We start from the raw sequence: 16,017 nt of genomic DNA, 5'->3' as shown, positions 1-16,017 counted from the left end.
TCGCCCCATCTCCTTCTCTGACGCTGACCCTCCTACCTCCCTCTGTTAAAGACCCATATGGTTAGATTGGGTCCACCCGATGATCCAGAATCATGTCCCCACCTCCAGATCCTTAACTTAATCACATCTGCAGAGCCCTTTTTGCAATGAAAGGGAACATATTCACAGGTTCTAGAGACTAGGATGTCATCCTTGGAGGTGGAGGGGAGCAGATTGTCCTGGTCACCACAAGAGTGATGAAGGGAAATAAGACAAAATAAAGGTGACTTCTGCCCGTCGATGGAGTCACCAACCAGGGTTAATAATAAGAGCAAAGCTGGGACTTCCCTGGTGGCACAGTTGTTAAGAATCCGCCTGCCAGTGCAGGGGACACGGGTTTGATCCCTGGTCCAGGAAGATCCCACATGCCGTGGAGCAACTAAGCCCGTGCACCACAACTACTGAGCCTGCGGTCTAGAGCCCGCGAGCCACAACTACTGAGCCTACATGCCACAACTCCTGAAGCCTGCACCCCTAGAGCCCGTGCTCTGCAACAAGAGAAGCCACCGCAATGAGAAGCCTGTGCACCACAATGAAGAGTAGCCCCCGTTCTTGGCAACTAGAGAAAGCCTGCACACAGCAACGAAGACCCAACGCAGCCAAAAAATTAAAAGATAGTAATAATAATTAAGAGCAAAGCTAAATAAATGTCTCTTTTTTTTTTTCTGTTAGTGTTTTCAGTGGCAGAAACCAGCCTCTGCTCAGCATGTCTAGGGAACTAGAACGTTAGACTGCCTTTGCCACATACTGTGAAAACTTTAGCACTCGTAGGCTCACTCCTTCCAGATTCAACCAATCACCTACAACTCCAAAGGGGGTTGTGATTTGTGGTGATCCGTGATCTTTGGTCATTTGTCTGTCGAGCCTGGGATTCCAGAGCCCATCGTAGGGACAGCCATGGATCTGTGCCCCAGGGGCCTTTCATTGGTCTCACCCTGTCCATGCTTCTATTTAGTCACTTCCTGCTTGAATCTGTCCTCATTGTTTCATTTGTAAACTCTGGACACTAACTGGGAAGAAAAAACTTTAGTGCAAGTCGAAAAGATTGACTTGCGGTGTGAGGAGTTGCCTGGGAATATGATGAGGGCAAAAGCTGAGAGCCTGAATGAATCCTCCGTGTCTGCAAATCTGAGGCTGCACTAAAGTCACAGATGTCTCCTGCGCGAGCATCAGGGTCCTCTGGGATGTGTCTCTCCTCCTCCTCCATTCCTGAGGCCCACATTTGAACTTAGGGACTACAGAGTCACATCCTATGGCAACTGCATTGCCGGTGAAGTGTGGTTCACATGACTTAAGAAGCATGGAAGTTTCTGCCTGTCGGTGCTGGCCCCTGGTCTGGTTTCAGATGTAATCTTGGTGCATTTGTTTTATTTCAGGGAAAACTTGATGCCCTGTGGGTCCTGCTAAGGAAAGGCTACGATCGTGTGTCCGTGATGCGTCCACAGCCAGGAGACACGGTAGGATTCATTAACGGGGTCGCACACATGCGTTCTTTTTGCACTCTCTCTCCCTCTCTCTCTGACTGTTGAGCCAGAATAACTCCAGATATAGGAATCCAGCTATGATTTCATGTTGTGACAAATCAGACACTACTTTTCAAAACTTGGGTTTTTACAAGACCTTGAGTTTCGACTTGCTTTTCTGAAAAGGATTTTGACAGAAGTAGCTTAGCTTTAATGTCCTAGGACTTGAGCTTCTGAGTTTACAGGTACAGTGTGTGAATAAAGCAGGACTGGCTCTTACTCAGGTAGCTCCAGGGGAGAGGCCTGCTGCTTCTCAGCCACACTGGCCAGTGGTGACAAGCAGGACGCCAGGGCCACAGGATGGAGCCACGGAATAGGGGCCACAGAAAACTCCCCCACCTTCCAGCAGGCATTGGGCCCAGCTGGTCCAGGATCACGGGAGGACCTTCCACCCTGGTGAGGGTTTGCCCTGAAACTGTCAGGGCCAAGCTCAGATGTCTCAACTAGGAGGAGACAGAAAGGGAGGAGGCATCAGAGGCCTTAGAAACCATCTAGCCAAAGTCCTCATTTTGTAAGTGAGGAAAAAGAGGACAAGACAAGCTGAATATTGTGCTCTGTTCAGATAGTAACAATGCTGGAAACAACCTCAGTTCTGCTGTAATCGCACCATTGCTATGTCTTCGGGAAGAGTTCATAAAATCTACAGAGCAAAGCTGGGGGCCAAATTCTCCCTCAACTACCCACGACCTGCATCTTGCATCCGCTGCTCTGGGAATCAAGCACATGAACCCCAAAGCAAAATCAAGGTGTCTAATTTGGGGCTCCTTTCAAACCAGGTAGGGTCGGGTTTGAATCTTGCTTCCTTCCTGCCTGGAAAACTCCAGGCCAGTCACTTGATCTCTCTGAACTTCATCTTGATAAAGTAGTTGGTAATAACTACTTCACAGTGTGGCAGGTTGGAGAAGGTAATGTTTGTAAAGCATGTGGCCTAACGTTTGAACACTTAGTAAGGCTTAGTCAGGGCAAATATTATTAGGATTATTTACTCTGTGCTTTTCTACTGTCTGTGAAGGGTTGATGCAAAAATTCAAACTATATTGCAATTGATGTGTGTCAGATATACCCACATCTTTACCCTGCCCACTCTGCAACACGGCACAACTAATAAAACACGAGAGCAGAGCCAGTTAGGCAGGCCCCCCTTCCTTTGCACCTGGTGACAGGTGACAATGGGTGGCTTGTGGCTGAGGGGATTTGGTCTAAAGTTTCACAGCCTGTGCAGGCTGCAGCCAATTAGCTATTCCTGCTCCAGTTTGTGGCAGGGACAACAGGCAAGAATGACATTTAAAAAAATCCCAGGGCTTCCCTGGTGGCGCAGTGGTTGGGGTTCCAGCTGCCGATGCAGGGCACACGGGTTCGTGCCCCGGTCCGGGAAGATCCCACATGCCGCGGAGCGGCTGGGCCCGTGAGCCATGGCCGCTGAGCCTGCGCGTCCGGAGCCTGTGCTCCGCAACGGGAGAGGCCACAACAGTGAGAGGCCCGCATACCGGAAAAAAAAAATCCCAGGCCATATAAATGCTGGGCCAGCTTGGCCCTCGTGACACATGGAATTTGTATTTTGTCTGTGCACGTCAACAAGAACACATTGCCATAGCAGATTTGAAAGTACAAACTCTACAGCTAACAGAAATGAGCCTAGGCCATCAACTTTGTACTCAGGGCGGTATTTGGCCTTATAAGCTATACATACGGTTTCTGTGGAAAATTAAGAATTTTTTTTAGCCTGCATGAGACTCACCTAACAGATTACAAAAAAAAAAAAAAAAAATAGGATACCCAAACTCGGGTTCAGCAGTACTATTTTTTGTGATAGAACATGCTAGTCCAGTGAACAAGCCCATTCTTCTAAGAGCAACTGAAAATCGTCACTCAGATTTGTTAACATTCCACTCTCCGCTGACCAGTTTGGCAGAAACAAATTTCTAAACTGGGTCAAGCAGAGAAGGGAGTGTAGGAAAGAGGAAGGATAGAGAGAAATATTATGGTATATAAGATAGAAGAACCAAAACTGTTTGAGGGCAAAAGGCTGATGGGATAAATCCAACAACAATGAAATGAAAATGGATGGAATTTCTTCTAGTGAATCACACCTAGATTGAATCTATTATTTACTAATTCTGAATGAAAGTTTGTATTTCACATTTGAAGATGTCTTGTGTGCTTTTGAGAAATACGATTCCTCCTTGAATTTTCATTTTCCAATCACACCAAATAATGGGTGCGAAGGACAGGCGGGCTGAGAATTAGGATACATTTGACTGTATTCTCAGCAGTGTTGCAAGTTATCATTTTTCAGCCTACTTTTAAATGGGCTTTCTGTATAGAAATCCTGCTAAAATGTTTAAGACACATGCGAGAATAGTTGCAGAGAACTGTGTCCTTGTAGTCATGGTGATGGCCACAGACATCTAGACGTACACATGGAGTTACACAAGAAAGGTCACAGATTAGATAGGAACAGAAATTCACAGCTTCCTCATGGCAACTCAGGAAAGAATTCCAGGAGTAGAGAAGACTATACTGTAGCTTATTATTACATGCTTACTCTGTATTATTTTGCATAATCTTAGGAGACTCGCTACAGACCTGACTTCCTTGCACGGGGATGGCTGTGTAAGAATTCTTCAGCACTGATTTATGGGGCTGACCACATTTTCCATAAACTCAAAATGACTGCATCCAGGCATGTGCTCGTGAACACGAGTCACAGGTTCTGAATTTTTCCTTTAAAACAAAAACAAAACCAAACATCACCTAATTACATGCTCGTTCTGATTTGTTTCAAACATGTGTTGACCTCACAGGAACCTGGCAATTCTTCCTTCTCAGTTCCTGTCTGCTCCTGCTTCCCCCAGTGAACCCACCCCAGCCCCAGAGAGGCAGACACGGGCTCACCGGTAGAGCCTCTGAGGCTGCTGGAAAAGCTGAGAGCTTCCAGCCTCCACCGCAGAGCAGAGGGCTCCAGGAGGCCTGAGCCCAGAGCCACATCCTTCCCTGGAATTGGTGCCCACCTCCTGGGAGCTGTCCAAGCCCAGGGTCAGGGAAAACATGAATGGGATGACAGCAGGAGACATGAATGCTTTCTGTCCACCACCACCCATCTTCCTCTTTCTGCCTGGGGTGGGCTCACAGTCCTATTGTTTGTTGGAGCCCACCAAGAGATCCTGAGCAAACATAAAAAAGAAAGTACCAGAAGAAACCACTTAAAAAGCAAACCAGCAACACATCCGATCCTAAAATTTAAAGACTTCACTAAGCATATGGTATCCTTTGCTTAAACCAGCCCCCGGCTTCCAGTATATAGCCACCGTTGTGCTCTTTCTAAAACACGGATCTCAGTGTAACATCCCAAGGCTTCAGACTGGCCAAGACTAGGAAGGAGACCCAAATCCTTAGCTTGATTTAGAAAGGCTTCCCTTATCATTTCATCTGCTACTACCTCCAGGTTCCCCCATCACTCCAAATAGCTTTCCAGCCACCTAGAATTGCTCACCATTCCCTGAACATGCCAGAATCTTCTGTGTCTCCGTGCCTTTGCATCTTCTAGTTTCTCTGCTTGGAATGTCTTTCCCATCATCTCTACCTAGTGAACTGTCACCTTGGTAAGATTGTTCATTGTTCCCGTAGTATCCCTGTAAACACAAGAAGTTGCTGTCCAGACCCGGGCTTTAAAGGGGGCGTTGCCAAAGCAGGGCATATTCACAGAGACTTACCAAGAAAGTCTGGCAATTAGAACCTGTATCCCATGGGCATTTTCCAGGACGCTCCCCAAGGCTTCCTACACACCAGGGCCACTCTGACTTTAGAAAGTTTGCTCACCATTCAAGGAGAAGTGGCGGAAGGAATTAGGAATGTTCAGTCTGAGGAAGATTTAAAGGACCCTGAGAGCTTTTTCACTTGGTCATTTCTTGGTCATCACATTACGCACCCCTTTTATAAACTATTTTTAATCACTTAACCATGTTTGAGGAATAATCTTTCTATGCCATTCATATCGTTATATATCATTTTAATGGCTGTGTCATGTTCCTTTGTCAATCTGTGACATAATATTTCGGCCTGTCTTCTCTTTTTGGATATTTATTTCCAAGTGTTTATTTTTATAAATGAGGCTGTAATCAGTATGCTTGTTGCCAAATCATTGTGCACACTCATGAATGTTCCCTTAGGATTAGGAAGGCAGCTATCTGCTGGATCGAACAACATGAGAAATTTTAGAGCTTTGATAATGAGGCCAGATTGGCCTCATTATTCATTATTGCCTGAAACACTGTGTGAATTAACCCTAGAGTCAGCATCAATGAAAAACCCATCTTCCATTAACATTACTAAAGTTAGCTATTTGATAGGTGCTAATTTAATTTATAGGTGCTAATTTAATTTGCATTTTCCGTTATTGAAGTGAAACATCTTTTTCAAATATTTATTTTCCCTTTTGTCAATTGCCTATGTATGCCCTCAGCCCATTTTTCTACTGTATATTTTAGCATTGATTTTTTTTGGTTGCTCTGGGTCTTAGCTGCGGCATGCTAACTCTTAGTTGCAGCATGCATGTGGGATCTAGTTCCCTGGCCAGGGATTGAACCTGCGTCCCCTGCTTTGGAAGGCAGATTCTTAACCGCTGCACCACCAGGGAAGTCCCTAGCATTGATTTTTATATGGCCATTTGCTTAACTCATCTTCATTCACTCATTAGTCAAATGCTTTGAGGACTCAGTTTATGTCAGACCCTGTGCTATACATTAAGTATATGATGCTCACGTCATGAAACTTAAAGTCTAACATTATATATATATATATATATATATATAGAATATACATATGCAAAGTTTTTCTAGCTTGTCATATACTTTTTAAGTTTTTAAAAATATATTGAAGTTATCTATAAATTTATAGTTAAATCTACGAATCTTTATAATTTCTGCCTTTGGTGTCAAACTTAGAACAGTCTTCTCTACTCCAAGATGACATAAATTTTCACAAAAATTTTCTACTACTTCTATTCCCTCAGTCTTATTTTTGGGTGGTAATGTGAGTTGGCACCTTTTCTGTATCTTCCTGTGTATTTTATTTTAAATTTGGGAGAAGTGCCCTCAGGAGCTATCAGACATATATTAAACCAGAAGCCCTGGAACATTATCTTAAAGTCTTTGAAGTACAGAACATGACTTGGATTTACTCTGGGTCATCCCAGAAGACAGAACTAGAGCCACACGTAGAAGTTACAGTGAAGCATATTTCATCTAAAGAATTGAAGGACGACAGGATATAGTAGAGGATTCCTGCAGCAGATCACTGGTTTTCAAACTTGAGCACAGAATCACCCAGAAGTTTTGTTAAAACCCAGGTAGCTGGATCCCACTCTCACAGTTTCTGACTTAGCAGGTCTGGGGTGGGGCCTGGGAATTAGCATTTCTAACAAGCTCCCAGGTGATGCTGATGCTGCTGGTCTGGGGAAACCAGTGAGGTAAATGGAATGAGATGTCCATCAAAATCCCTCTAACCCTGACTGCCTGGGATTCGAAGTCAATCTTTTGTGCTTATTTGACTACCGACCACTACCTTCCTGTGTTTCTCCACAGAACGCCTATTGACATGATTGGTGACTATTCTAGCTGAAGCCTAAATATTAAGTCCCAACCAATTGTAGGGAAATCTTGCCAGCTGCAGACAGTTTTGCTCCTAGATTACTAATTTCAAAGCCAGAAATGTAAGGGAGCTTCAGAGATCAGAGTTCACAGAATCCAGTGATTTTCAACCTGCATGTTGTGATTACCTGAGGAACTTTAAAGCCCTGATGCCAGGATCCCACCCCAAAGGTTCTATTTAATTTGTCTGTGATGAAGTCTGGATACTGGGATTTTAAAAGCTCCCCAGGTCATTCTAATGTGCAACTAGAGTTGAGAATCAGTGATCTGGTCCAATTCCCTATTTCTCATCCCAGGCAGCATCCTTTCTTTCCTTCCTGGAACAATTTGAAGGCAACTCTCCACAGCCCTTCAAAACCTCTATGCCTGTGTCTCATAGGCATAAGGGAAATGGATGATTACAATCTTTATGTGCTCAAAGCAGTCCCTTTCTTCTCTGGAAGACGGTAAACATAGATCCTGCCTGCTACAATACTGTTACTGCTTGGATAAAGAGAATGGAAAAGAGAAAATATAACTCTGCCTCGTATGTCTTTTCTGGATGGAATTCAGTCAAAATATCAACCCGCCTAAACCCTCCCCAGCTTTAATGCCCCACCCCATTCACATGCTCTGGGAGGAGCCACTGGGGTTGGATGTCTTCTTTGTTTTCAGGTTCTTGGTTTCTCCCAGATCTGGCATTGGGAGGCTGGTACATTCCATTACTATCAGCAAGAACAAAATACTAAGGCACACTCTGAGCTTGTTTTGCAAGGCTGGGCCTCATGGCAATCAGAAGAGACCCAGGAAGCACACACGTAGACGTATATAAACAACGTTTGAAACTCATCTGAAGCACAGCCCTGGAGGTTGTGAAATCCTCTACCGGAGCTCCAGCCCCAGGGCTGCCGTCTGCACAGCTGTTTCCAATAAGGGAGCTGAGTCGGTCACATGGGTCCCTGTGGCTCCCTACCGTTGCAGAGGCGAGAATGACCTGGGCAGGTTATCTCCAAGGGGAGAGAGCATCCTCAACCCAGTCCTTCGAAAGCAGATGAGCCTCCCGAAGCATAAGCAGACTCAGAGAAAGTGTCCACCCTGTTCCCCTCTCCTTTCTCCCTTCTCCACATTCCCTGCACTACCTCTTCCTTCTTTGCCTTGGCTGCCTTCCCTCAGACATCCTTTCATCAAATTTCATCTATTGTGCCCCCGCTAAGAACTCATCGCTGGGCTGGGCACCGGGGATGCCAACTAGAATAGGACTTACTTCTGGCTTCCTGGAGTTCAGCGTATGAGGTGAAAGAGAAGAGAGCATCAAGCATTGTACTGATTACAGATGGTTATAGAAGCACAAATCCATTCACAAGAACAAACCCATTTTACAGAGCAGAAACTGAGACTCAGGGGAGGTTATTAACTTTCCCAAGGACACACAGTTGGGAAGGGGCAGATCTAGGGCTTAATTCAGGACTATCGGATTTGAAGTCCACACTCAGAATTCCTTAAATCCTTCATGCATTCAACAGATACTTGCTGAACACTTTCTATGAGACGAGCACTGATTTGTGCTGGCCGCTCATCGATTAGTAAGCTGTGTCCCTTCCCTTGAGAAGCAGGGACAAACTGTTAAGGCCCCAAACACCATCCTGTGTGAAAGGCTCTGTGGTGAATGTGAGAGGTGGGGGGAGTATGCCCAGGAAGGGCATTTCACCAGCCTTGGTGTCAAAACTGACTTCTAGAAGTGGCATTTAGGCTGAGACCAGAGGAGAGTAGTGGAGGGAGGCTCTTCTGTGAGAGGGAAGCTTGAGCAAGGATCTGGAGGTGGCCTGCGGCTCCTTCGGGGGACATGAGGAGCGAGGCTTGGTGGAGGACAGTGCGAGGCAGCCAGCGGAGGAGCGGGGAGAGGGGTCAGCGTGGCTGCTGGCTGTGGAGCCCACTCTGGGGACAGTGGAGAATCACCACCAAGTGTTTTAGGCAGAGTTGTGGTCAGATTGTATTTTAGAAAAGTCATGCTGGCTGCAGCGTGGAGATGGTGGCATCCTGACCGGAGGCAGTGACAGGAGGAGGAAAGAGTCTGGATTCAGGGGAGGTTGTGGAAACAGAATGACTGGGTTTGGTAACTGGCTGGTGTGGAGGATGAGAGAGGGGGCTGTCAAGGAGGACCTCCAGGTTTTGATCTGAGCCGGCTATGACGTCGTTCACCAGGATGGGGGCACAGGAAGAGCTTTGGGAGGGAAGATGAGGGCTTAGCTTTTCAACTTACCGAGGTTGAGGTACCGCGGAGCGCCTAGAGCACAAACTTTCAGGAGCTGCTCACTCTCGGAGTCATGTATGCGCAGCGTGGGCACCTGCAGCACCTAGATGCCCACTTGTGTCGCCCAACCTGTGCAGGAGGCAGTTTTGCCCTGGTGAGAGTTCTGAGCTGGAGGCAAGGATCTGGGCATCATTAGCGTGGCGGTTGAGACCAGTGTGAATAGATGCAGAGCCCAGGGAGAGTATGGAGAGAGAGAAGGGAAATAGGTTAAGTGCTGAACCCCCAGGGTCACATCCTTTGAGTCGAGGTGGGGAAAGAAAAAGGAGAAGAAGAAAGAAGGAAACTAAGAAGGACCAGCCAGAGAAAGAGCAGGTGTGACAGGAGAGTCTGGGGTCATGGAAGCCAAGGGAAGGTGGCACATCACGGAGGAGGGTGGGGTCAACAAGGTCAAGTATGGGAAATTTAGATACAAGCCGACAAGTCCTCTAATTAGATTAGCAGTAACAAGGTCCTCGTGGCCTTGGTGACCTAGGTTCAGTGCAATGATGGGGGCAGGAGTGAAGCTTAGTGGAAAATGGGAGGGGAGAGCCAAAGCAGTAGCTGGAGGAGAGCTGGAGTTGACAGAAGCTCTTTGTTTGTTTAGGATGAAGGGCTTGAGAATGATTAAGTGCTCATGACAGAAGCCCAGGAGGGGAAGAGGCTGAAGAGCTCATTGATGGAGGGAAGGAGCCTCTAGCAGGACTTAGATGACCTCCAGCCTAGGAAATGCCACTCTTCCTTAGTGATCTGGGGGGCAGAGCCCAAGATGGGCTCTCAGGTATGGGTGAGAGGGCAGGAAGCTGAGGCACCCATTCGATGGCCTCTGTCTTCCCTGTGATAGGCTAGCCAAGTGGGACAGGTGAAGGTAAAGTGAGGAGAGGAAACCAGCCCCACCTTTGGAATCCCATCCCTCCCGCACATCAGCACTTTCTTCAGTTCCAGGGTGGGTGTCTCCACTTCATGCAAGGAACATGGTAATTTGGGATGCAATGTTGCGAGCAATTCACTTCAAAACTCCACCCCCAAGAGAACCCACTGTTGGTCCCTTGTCTATATCGCTGTATGTTATATTCCTCGGTGGCAGAATGGAAATAATGACCTTCTCTACCCATGACACCTAAAGAGCAGTGGTAACTGCTTTGGGAAATTTTGTTTTGTTTTTGTTCTGTTTTGTTGTTAATGGAGGCCTCCCACTTCTCCAGTAAGTTAATACCATAATATCTAACAAGTACCAATCAACTAGTTTTATACCAGGTTATAACTGGCTACTTAAGAGTGGGATCCTTGTCATATATAAATATTGTGGCATAGCCCTATGTTTCATAGACGAAGCCATCAATAAATATTCTTGATCAGGATTAAATTAAATCAACAATTCTGGAGTTAGTCCCTTGCTCTACCAGGTACTAGCGGGATTACTCTTCAGGTCACTCTAATCTTTAAGATCACTTCCATTTTCCAAAGAATCGTTTGCTGGGCACACAGGCACCTAGATGTGCAGGCCGTGCCCTGTGACAGAGGTCCACCCTGAACACCACTGGGCAGGTCAGCCTCCCTGGGACAGGCATGCATCCTACCTCAGAAAGGGGTGCATTTTTCCTGATTCACACAAAGGCACCATGTGAGCTAGTGGTGACCCCCATCATTTGAAAATAGAAAGCAATGCATTTCCTCCCAAGGATTGCTTTAGATACCTCTGAAAATATTGCCCCATCCAATGGGTTGCCCCAACTTTGCCATTCCTTGTAACATCCTTTCCAGCATTTCTTGTCCTCACTAAAAAAGCATTTACATAGTTAAAGAGTTTTTACCCTGTATGATTATTCTTTATTCAGTTGTAATCATACATGTATATAACTTAGTGTCTAATTCTTTCATTTAATGTTATCCCTATAAGCATAAGGGGGAAACAATTTTTCAAATTACTAGGCAATTAAAATCATTAAAGCCACTGTTTTATCTGTGCTAAGACATTCTTTCTTGACGACTGGCAATTTTAAAGCACATGGGTGTCTGTGTAAAGACATGAACATCCCCATTTGAACTGCTTGTTGGTGAAACAACAGATCCAACTGCATAAATATCAGAACATTCTAAGACACCCCCCAACAACGTGGTGAAAATTGATGACTTGGGCAAGTCCCAGCACCCAGAATACACACGGTCGGTTGGCTGACATTCTGTGGAAAGTTCACGTGATCCTGCAGCTCTCATCAGTTATTTCCCTTTCACAGAAAAACCTTTTGCCTTTGAGACTCCTCACATCAGTTTTCCTCTGAATTTTCTTCACAGCATCTCTAGTAAACTCCTCTGTACTGACAACACTGATCGGCGAAAATAAGATGAGCAGAGGAAACCCAAGAGCAGGAAATGTTTACTCAACCTGTTAAGTATGCTCCTTATTAGCAAATACTGCTGAAGTGCTGGGAAGGGCTCCATGAAAAAGGCAGACAAGCATGAGACCTCAAAGAACAGACGGCTGGTTGAGGAGATAGAAGAGATGGTGGTCAAGGTAGTTCCCGGGGTAGACCGAGACAGAGCTGAAGGGAACGAGAGCCACAGAGGAAGGGCAATCGCTGGCAGCCTGAGAGGATGGGATGCCTTCTCCAGGACTGGTAGGACTTGAATTGGGCTTTGGAGGGAAGTCGGGACTTAGTCAACAGACAGGATGTAGAAACGTCAAGGTAGCAGGTTTCCAGGACCAGCTTGCAGCCCATAAAGGCCAACCTGCGGAGTGAAAGGAGACATCTCAGGATGGAGTGCAAGGGATGGGTGTACCTCATAAGGCTGGAGGGGGAACAAGGATGAGATTTTACCACCCTGATGATCAGACTAAAAAATTTAGACTATAGCCATTTTGAGCTAATCTTCATCTGCGATAAATATTAGAGTGCCAAATTAAAGGAGTTTTTTAAAATTTATTTATTTATTTTTGGCTGCGTTGGGTCTTTGTTGCTGTGTGTGGGCTTTCTCTAGTTGCGGTGAGCGGGGGCTACTCTTCTTTGCGGTGCGCAAGCTTCTCATTGCGGTGGCTTCTCTTGTTGCGGAGCACGGGCTCAGGCGCCCGGGCTTCAGGAGTTGTGGCACGTGGGCTCAGTAGTTGTGGCTCATGGTCTCTAGAGCACAGGCTCAGTAGTTGTGGCGCACGGGCTTAGTTGCTCCACAGCATGTGGGATCTTCCCGGACCAGGGATCGAACCCGTGTCCCCTGCATTGGCAGGCAGATTCTTAACCACTGCGCCATCAGGGAAGCCCCTAGAGTGCCAAATTATATTGTATTTTAAGACATTTAATCGCACACAGATTTTCTCAGAAGTTTTGCAAAGCTCTGGTTTGACTAGATATTAATAGAGTTTTTAATTGTTTTTAATGTATATAGAAAAATTGGCCATAGGCGTCTTTGTCTTGCAGAACAGCCAGGTTAAAATCGTTCTACCAAGCACAAGAACTCTGGATGTAATGTGTTGGTAAATCGTTAATGGGCTATGGTAGCAGTCCAAGCATGGATCATGAGGCTTGAATGTAAATGGTGACATCAGAAATAAAAAGACATAGATGCAGGTGGCACTCTCTGAAACTGGTTGCAACATGACACGGAGAAAGAGAGGGATCGTTTTCACCTCGAGAGACCCAAGTTAAATTCCCAGCGCTGCCCAGTAGCCTCCGTTACATTAATCAGCCTCACTGAGCTTCAGTTTCCTCATGCGTCAAAGTTATCCAGTAATCCCTACTTTTGTAGGTGTTGTCAGGATGAAATAAAATGACAAGTGTAAATAATTCAAATAGATGGGAGTTCATTTTCTTCCCTCCTTTCCCCTGAAAACTGCAATTGATTTCAGAGAAGTTAGATCTCAACATGTGTGGAAAACTTCTTCTCAGAATTCATCTCTCATATTTAAATCAGCAATGACCAAAAGAATCAAGTTATTGTATTAAAATCTTTATGTGAAGGTCAGTTCCTTCTTGCACAATAGATAATTAGCTTTATATTGAGTCTTTTCTTAGTCACTCTGCTCTTTAATTCAATTCACAGAACTGCTGGAAAAGTAAACATTTCTGTCTAAACATAGGGAAAAAAAGTTTTGCATAGAATATATTGGTTTATACTTCGAGTAAACAGGGATCTTCAAAATGTCTATTGGTGCCTGACACCAGGCTGTAAGTCCCCAACAGATTTGGAGAGAAAGTCCCATTTGCTAGCCACTGACTTCTGACCTTTCATAAACTTTTGTACGAGTAGATCATTTAAGATAAAGGGAAAAAAAAGCAAATCGTAGGAAATGCGAGAGGGTGTGATTTATTTTGTCAGAGCCCCTTGCCTGGATGTTTGAATTCTCAGTAGAATTTATTCAGTTCTCACCCTTGGAAATCTCTCCTTCACTGTCTCATTGGAGAGGAACGTGAGGACTTAGAATTCTTGGCTTACTTGCCTGAATTTACAACAGAAAACGTTCAAGACATCCTCTGTCCACAGCAGAAACCAAACTGTACCCAAAACCTGCAAAGTTAACTTTTTTCAGAGAAGTTAAACCCAAAGTTGATGCTGCAAAATATACCATCTTGGGCTGTGTTTTTTTTGCACCACTTCCTGCTCCCAGGAGGAGGTCTCTTTAAAGAAATACATGTGAAGGTAACTGATGTGGTTGAAGTCTCTCCCTCCTCTTCCCATCCCCCATAATCTAACCCTCTTTTTCCACACCCATGCGTACTTCCATACTCAACATCATCACCATTTTATAGCTTAGATGATGACTTTCACCTTTGAATTGCCTCATCTCCCAAACAGCTGCAGCAACAGCAGGTCAAGATCTGGTATCAAGTTGCAGAGAGCAAACGGGAGAATTAAATACTAGGGGCGGAACAAGGCAGGGCTAGGTAATAAAGACACCCCTCTTGAAATTCTCTGATCTCAATTTTTTCCTTCCAAAGAGAGTCAGGATTGAGGGAGATCGGGCTTGATTCTAGGGTCAAAATTTCACCCAAGTGTGTAACGTTGTAGGAAGTTTTCTGCTTTGTTCCAATGTGATGTTTATGTCTAGCCACTTGGCTGCCATGGGCCTGCTCCTCCAGCTGAGGGCATTGGAAAAGATCATCTCTAGGGGATCTACAGCTCTGCAATAGACCTCAGTTGAGATTGATTCTAACCCAGGCTGCTGGGGAGTTCTGTTCTGGCCCGAAATTGTTGTGTTGAGTCTTAGATGGCAGAATCTGACTTACGAGATCACCTTCCAGAATTCATAGTGTGGAGAAGAGCCAGCCTGCTGTAGACATCCACACGCATGCCCGTCTTCTCCCGTCATCCCCATGAGCACCCCACCTCAACCTGACCCTCAGTCTCAGGAACGGATTGGGGATTCCTCATGATCCCAGTCCTTTCATGTTCAAAGTAAGGAAATTGAGGTCCAGAAAGGTGATGGAGAGACCTCTAAACACTCCCAAGTACATTTTCTCAGTTGCTCCCCATCACTACCTTACTTATGTCCTATTTTCATATTAGGAAGATTAATGCTCTCATAAGAAGACCCTTGCTCCATCCAAGGTCACAAAGGGAATTAGTGGAAGTGACAAGACCAGAACCCACCAGCCCTACACTGCCTGGCTCTCCTTGAGTCCTCACCCCAGGCCAGGAGAAGAGGGTGGGGGTCACGACTGGGTTTGATCTCTTAAAGAAAAGGTAAACCAGGCCGAATTTTGGAAGGTACAGCTGGTCCCTGCCACCCAATCTCCTTCTTTCTTGTCCTCCTACCTTCTCCCACCTCCCAACGCTGTTCCATTTTTATACCCTGCCCAAGCTGACGTACCTGCCGATTGCCCTCCCACAGTGACCTGCCCTCCCATGCAGTGTTGTGTGTTCCCAAGTTACCTCATACTTTCTCTCCCTGATTCCACCTCTGCCTACCTCCCCCTTTACCACCAACACTGTATCTAAGACAGAGTACACCCATGCATTCGACAAATAGGTCTTGAGCTCCTACCCTACCACAGGTACCACGCTAGGCAGCAGGGATTTAGCATGAACGAAGCAAAGCCCCTGCCTTTGTGGGGTGTACATCAGAGTAGTCAGAAAAGCACTAAACTAGAACTTAATGTAATAAGTGGTATGGAAGTATGGGGAGCATTTGAGGTTCCATGAGAACATAGAGCAAGGAGATTTAACCCAGACTAGGGGACCAGGGAAGACTTTGAAAAGAAGAGACCATTGGGCTGAGACCTAAAGGATGAGCTCTCCTGGCGAAGTGAGGCAAAGGCCTTTTGGTTGGAAGGAATAGCATGTGTGAAGACCCAGATGAGAGGAGCTGCGAGAGGAGGCCTAGGCTGACAATGGAGTTGGGGAGAGGAAAGCAGTCATACCCCACCTCTGAACTCTGCCTTCTCCACCCTTTTGTCTGCTCACATCTTTCGGGTACCCAGCCCTCTGCCTTCCGAGGCTCTCCCCTGATTCTTGCTCATTGTCTGGCCCCTCCCTCCTCCTGGGCTCACAGCTACTGCCACAAAATTTCACACCATTTTAATTTAAAGCCAGTACTGATGTTTCACTC

At 45.9% G+C, this 16,017-nt stretch overlaps 1 protein-coding gene across 1 annotated transcript in view; it reads left to right on the top strand.

Moving 5' to 3' along the window:
• ANTXR1 (ANTXR cell adhesion molecule 1) overlaps positions 1-16,017 on the top strand; it is a 238,597-nt gene that overhangs the window by 182,079 nt on the left and 40,501 nt on the right. The window contains 1 exon segment of the mRNA XM_029231442.1: positions 1,416-1,496. Within this exon segment, the coding sequence (XP_029087275.1) occupies positions 1,416-1,496 (81 nt within the window).

The sequence above is a fragment of the Monodon monoceros genome, unplaced genomic scaffold (assembly GCF_005190385.1).
Source record: "Monodon monoceros isolate NGI ecotype Baffin Bay Population unplaced genomic scaffold, NGI_Narwhal_1 Super_Scaffold_19, whole genome shotgun sequence".
Taxonomy (NCBI): domain Eukaryota; kingdom Metazoa; phylum Chordata; class Mammalia; order Artiodactyla; family Monodontidae; genus Monodon; species Monodon monoceros.
The sequence above is the reverse complement of the archived record's forward strand: the minus strand, read 5'-3'. Positions and strand labels throughout refer to the sequence as shown.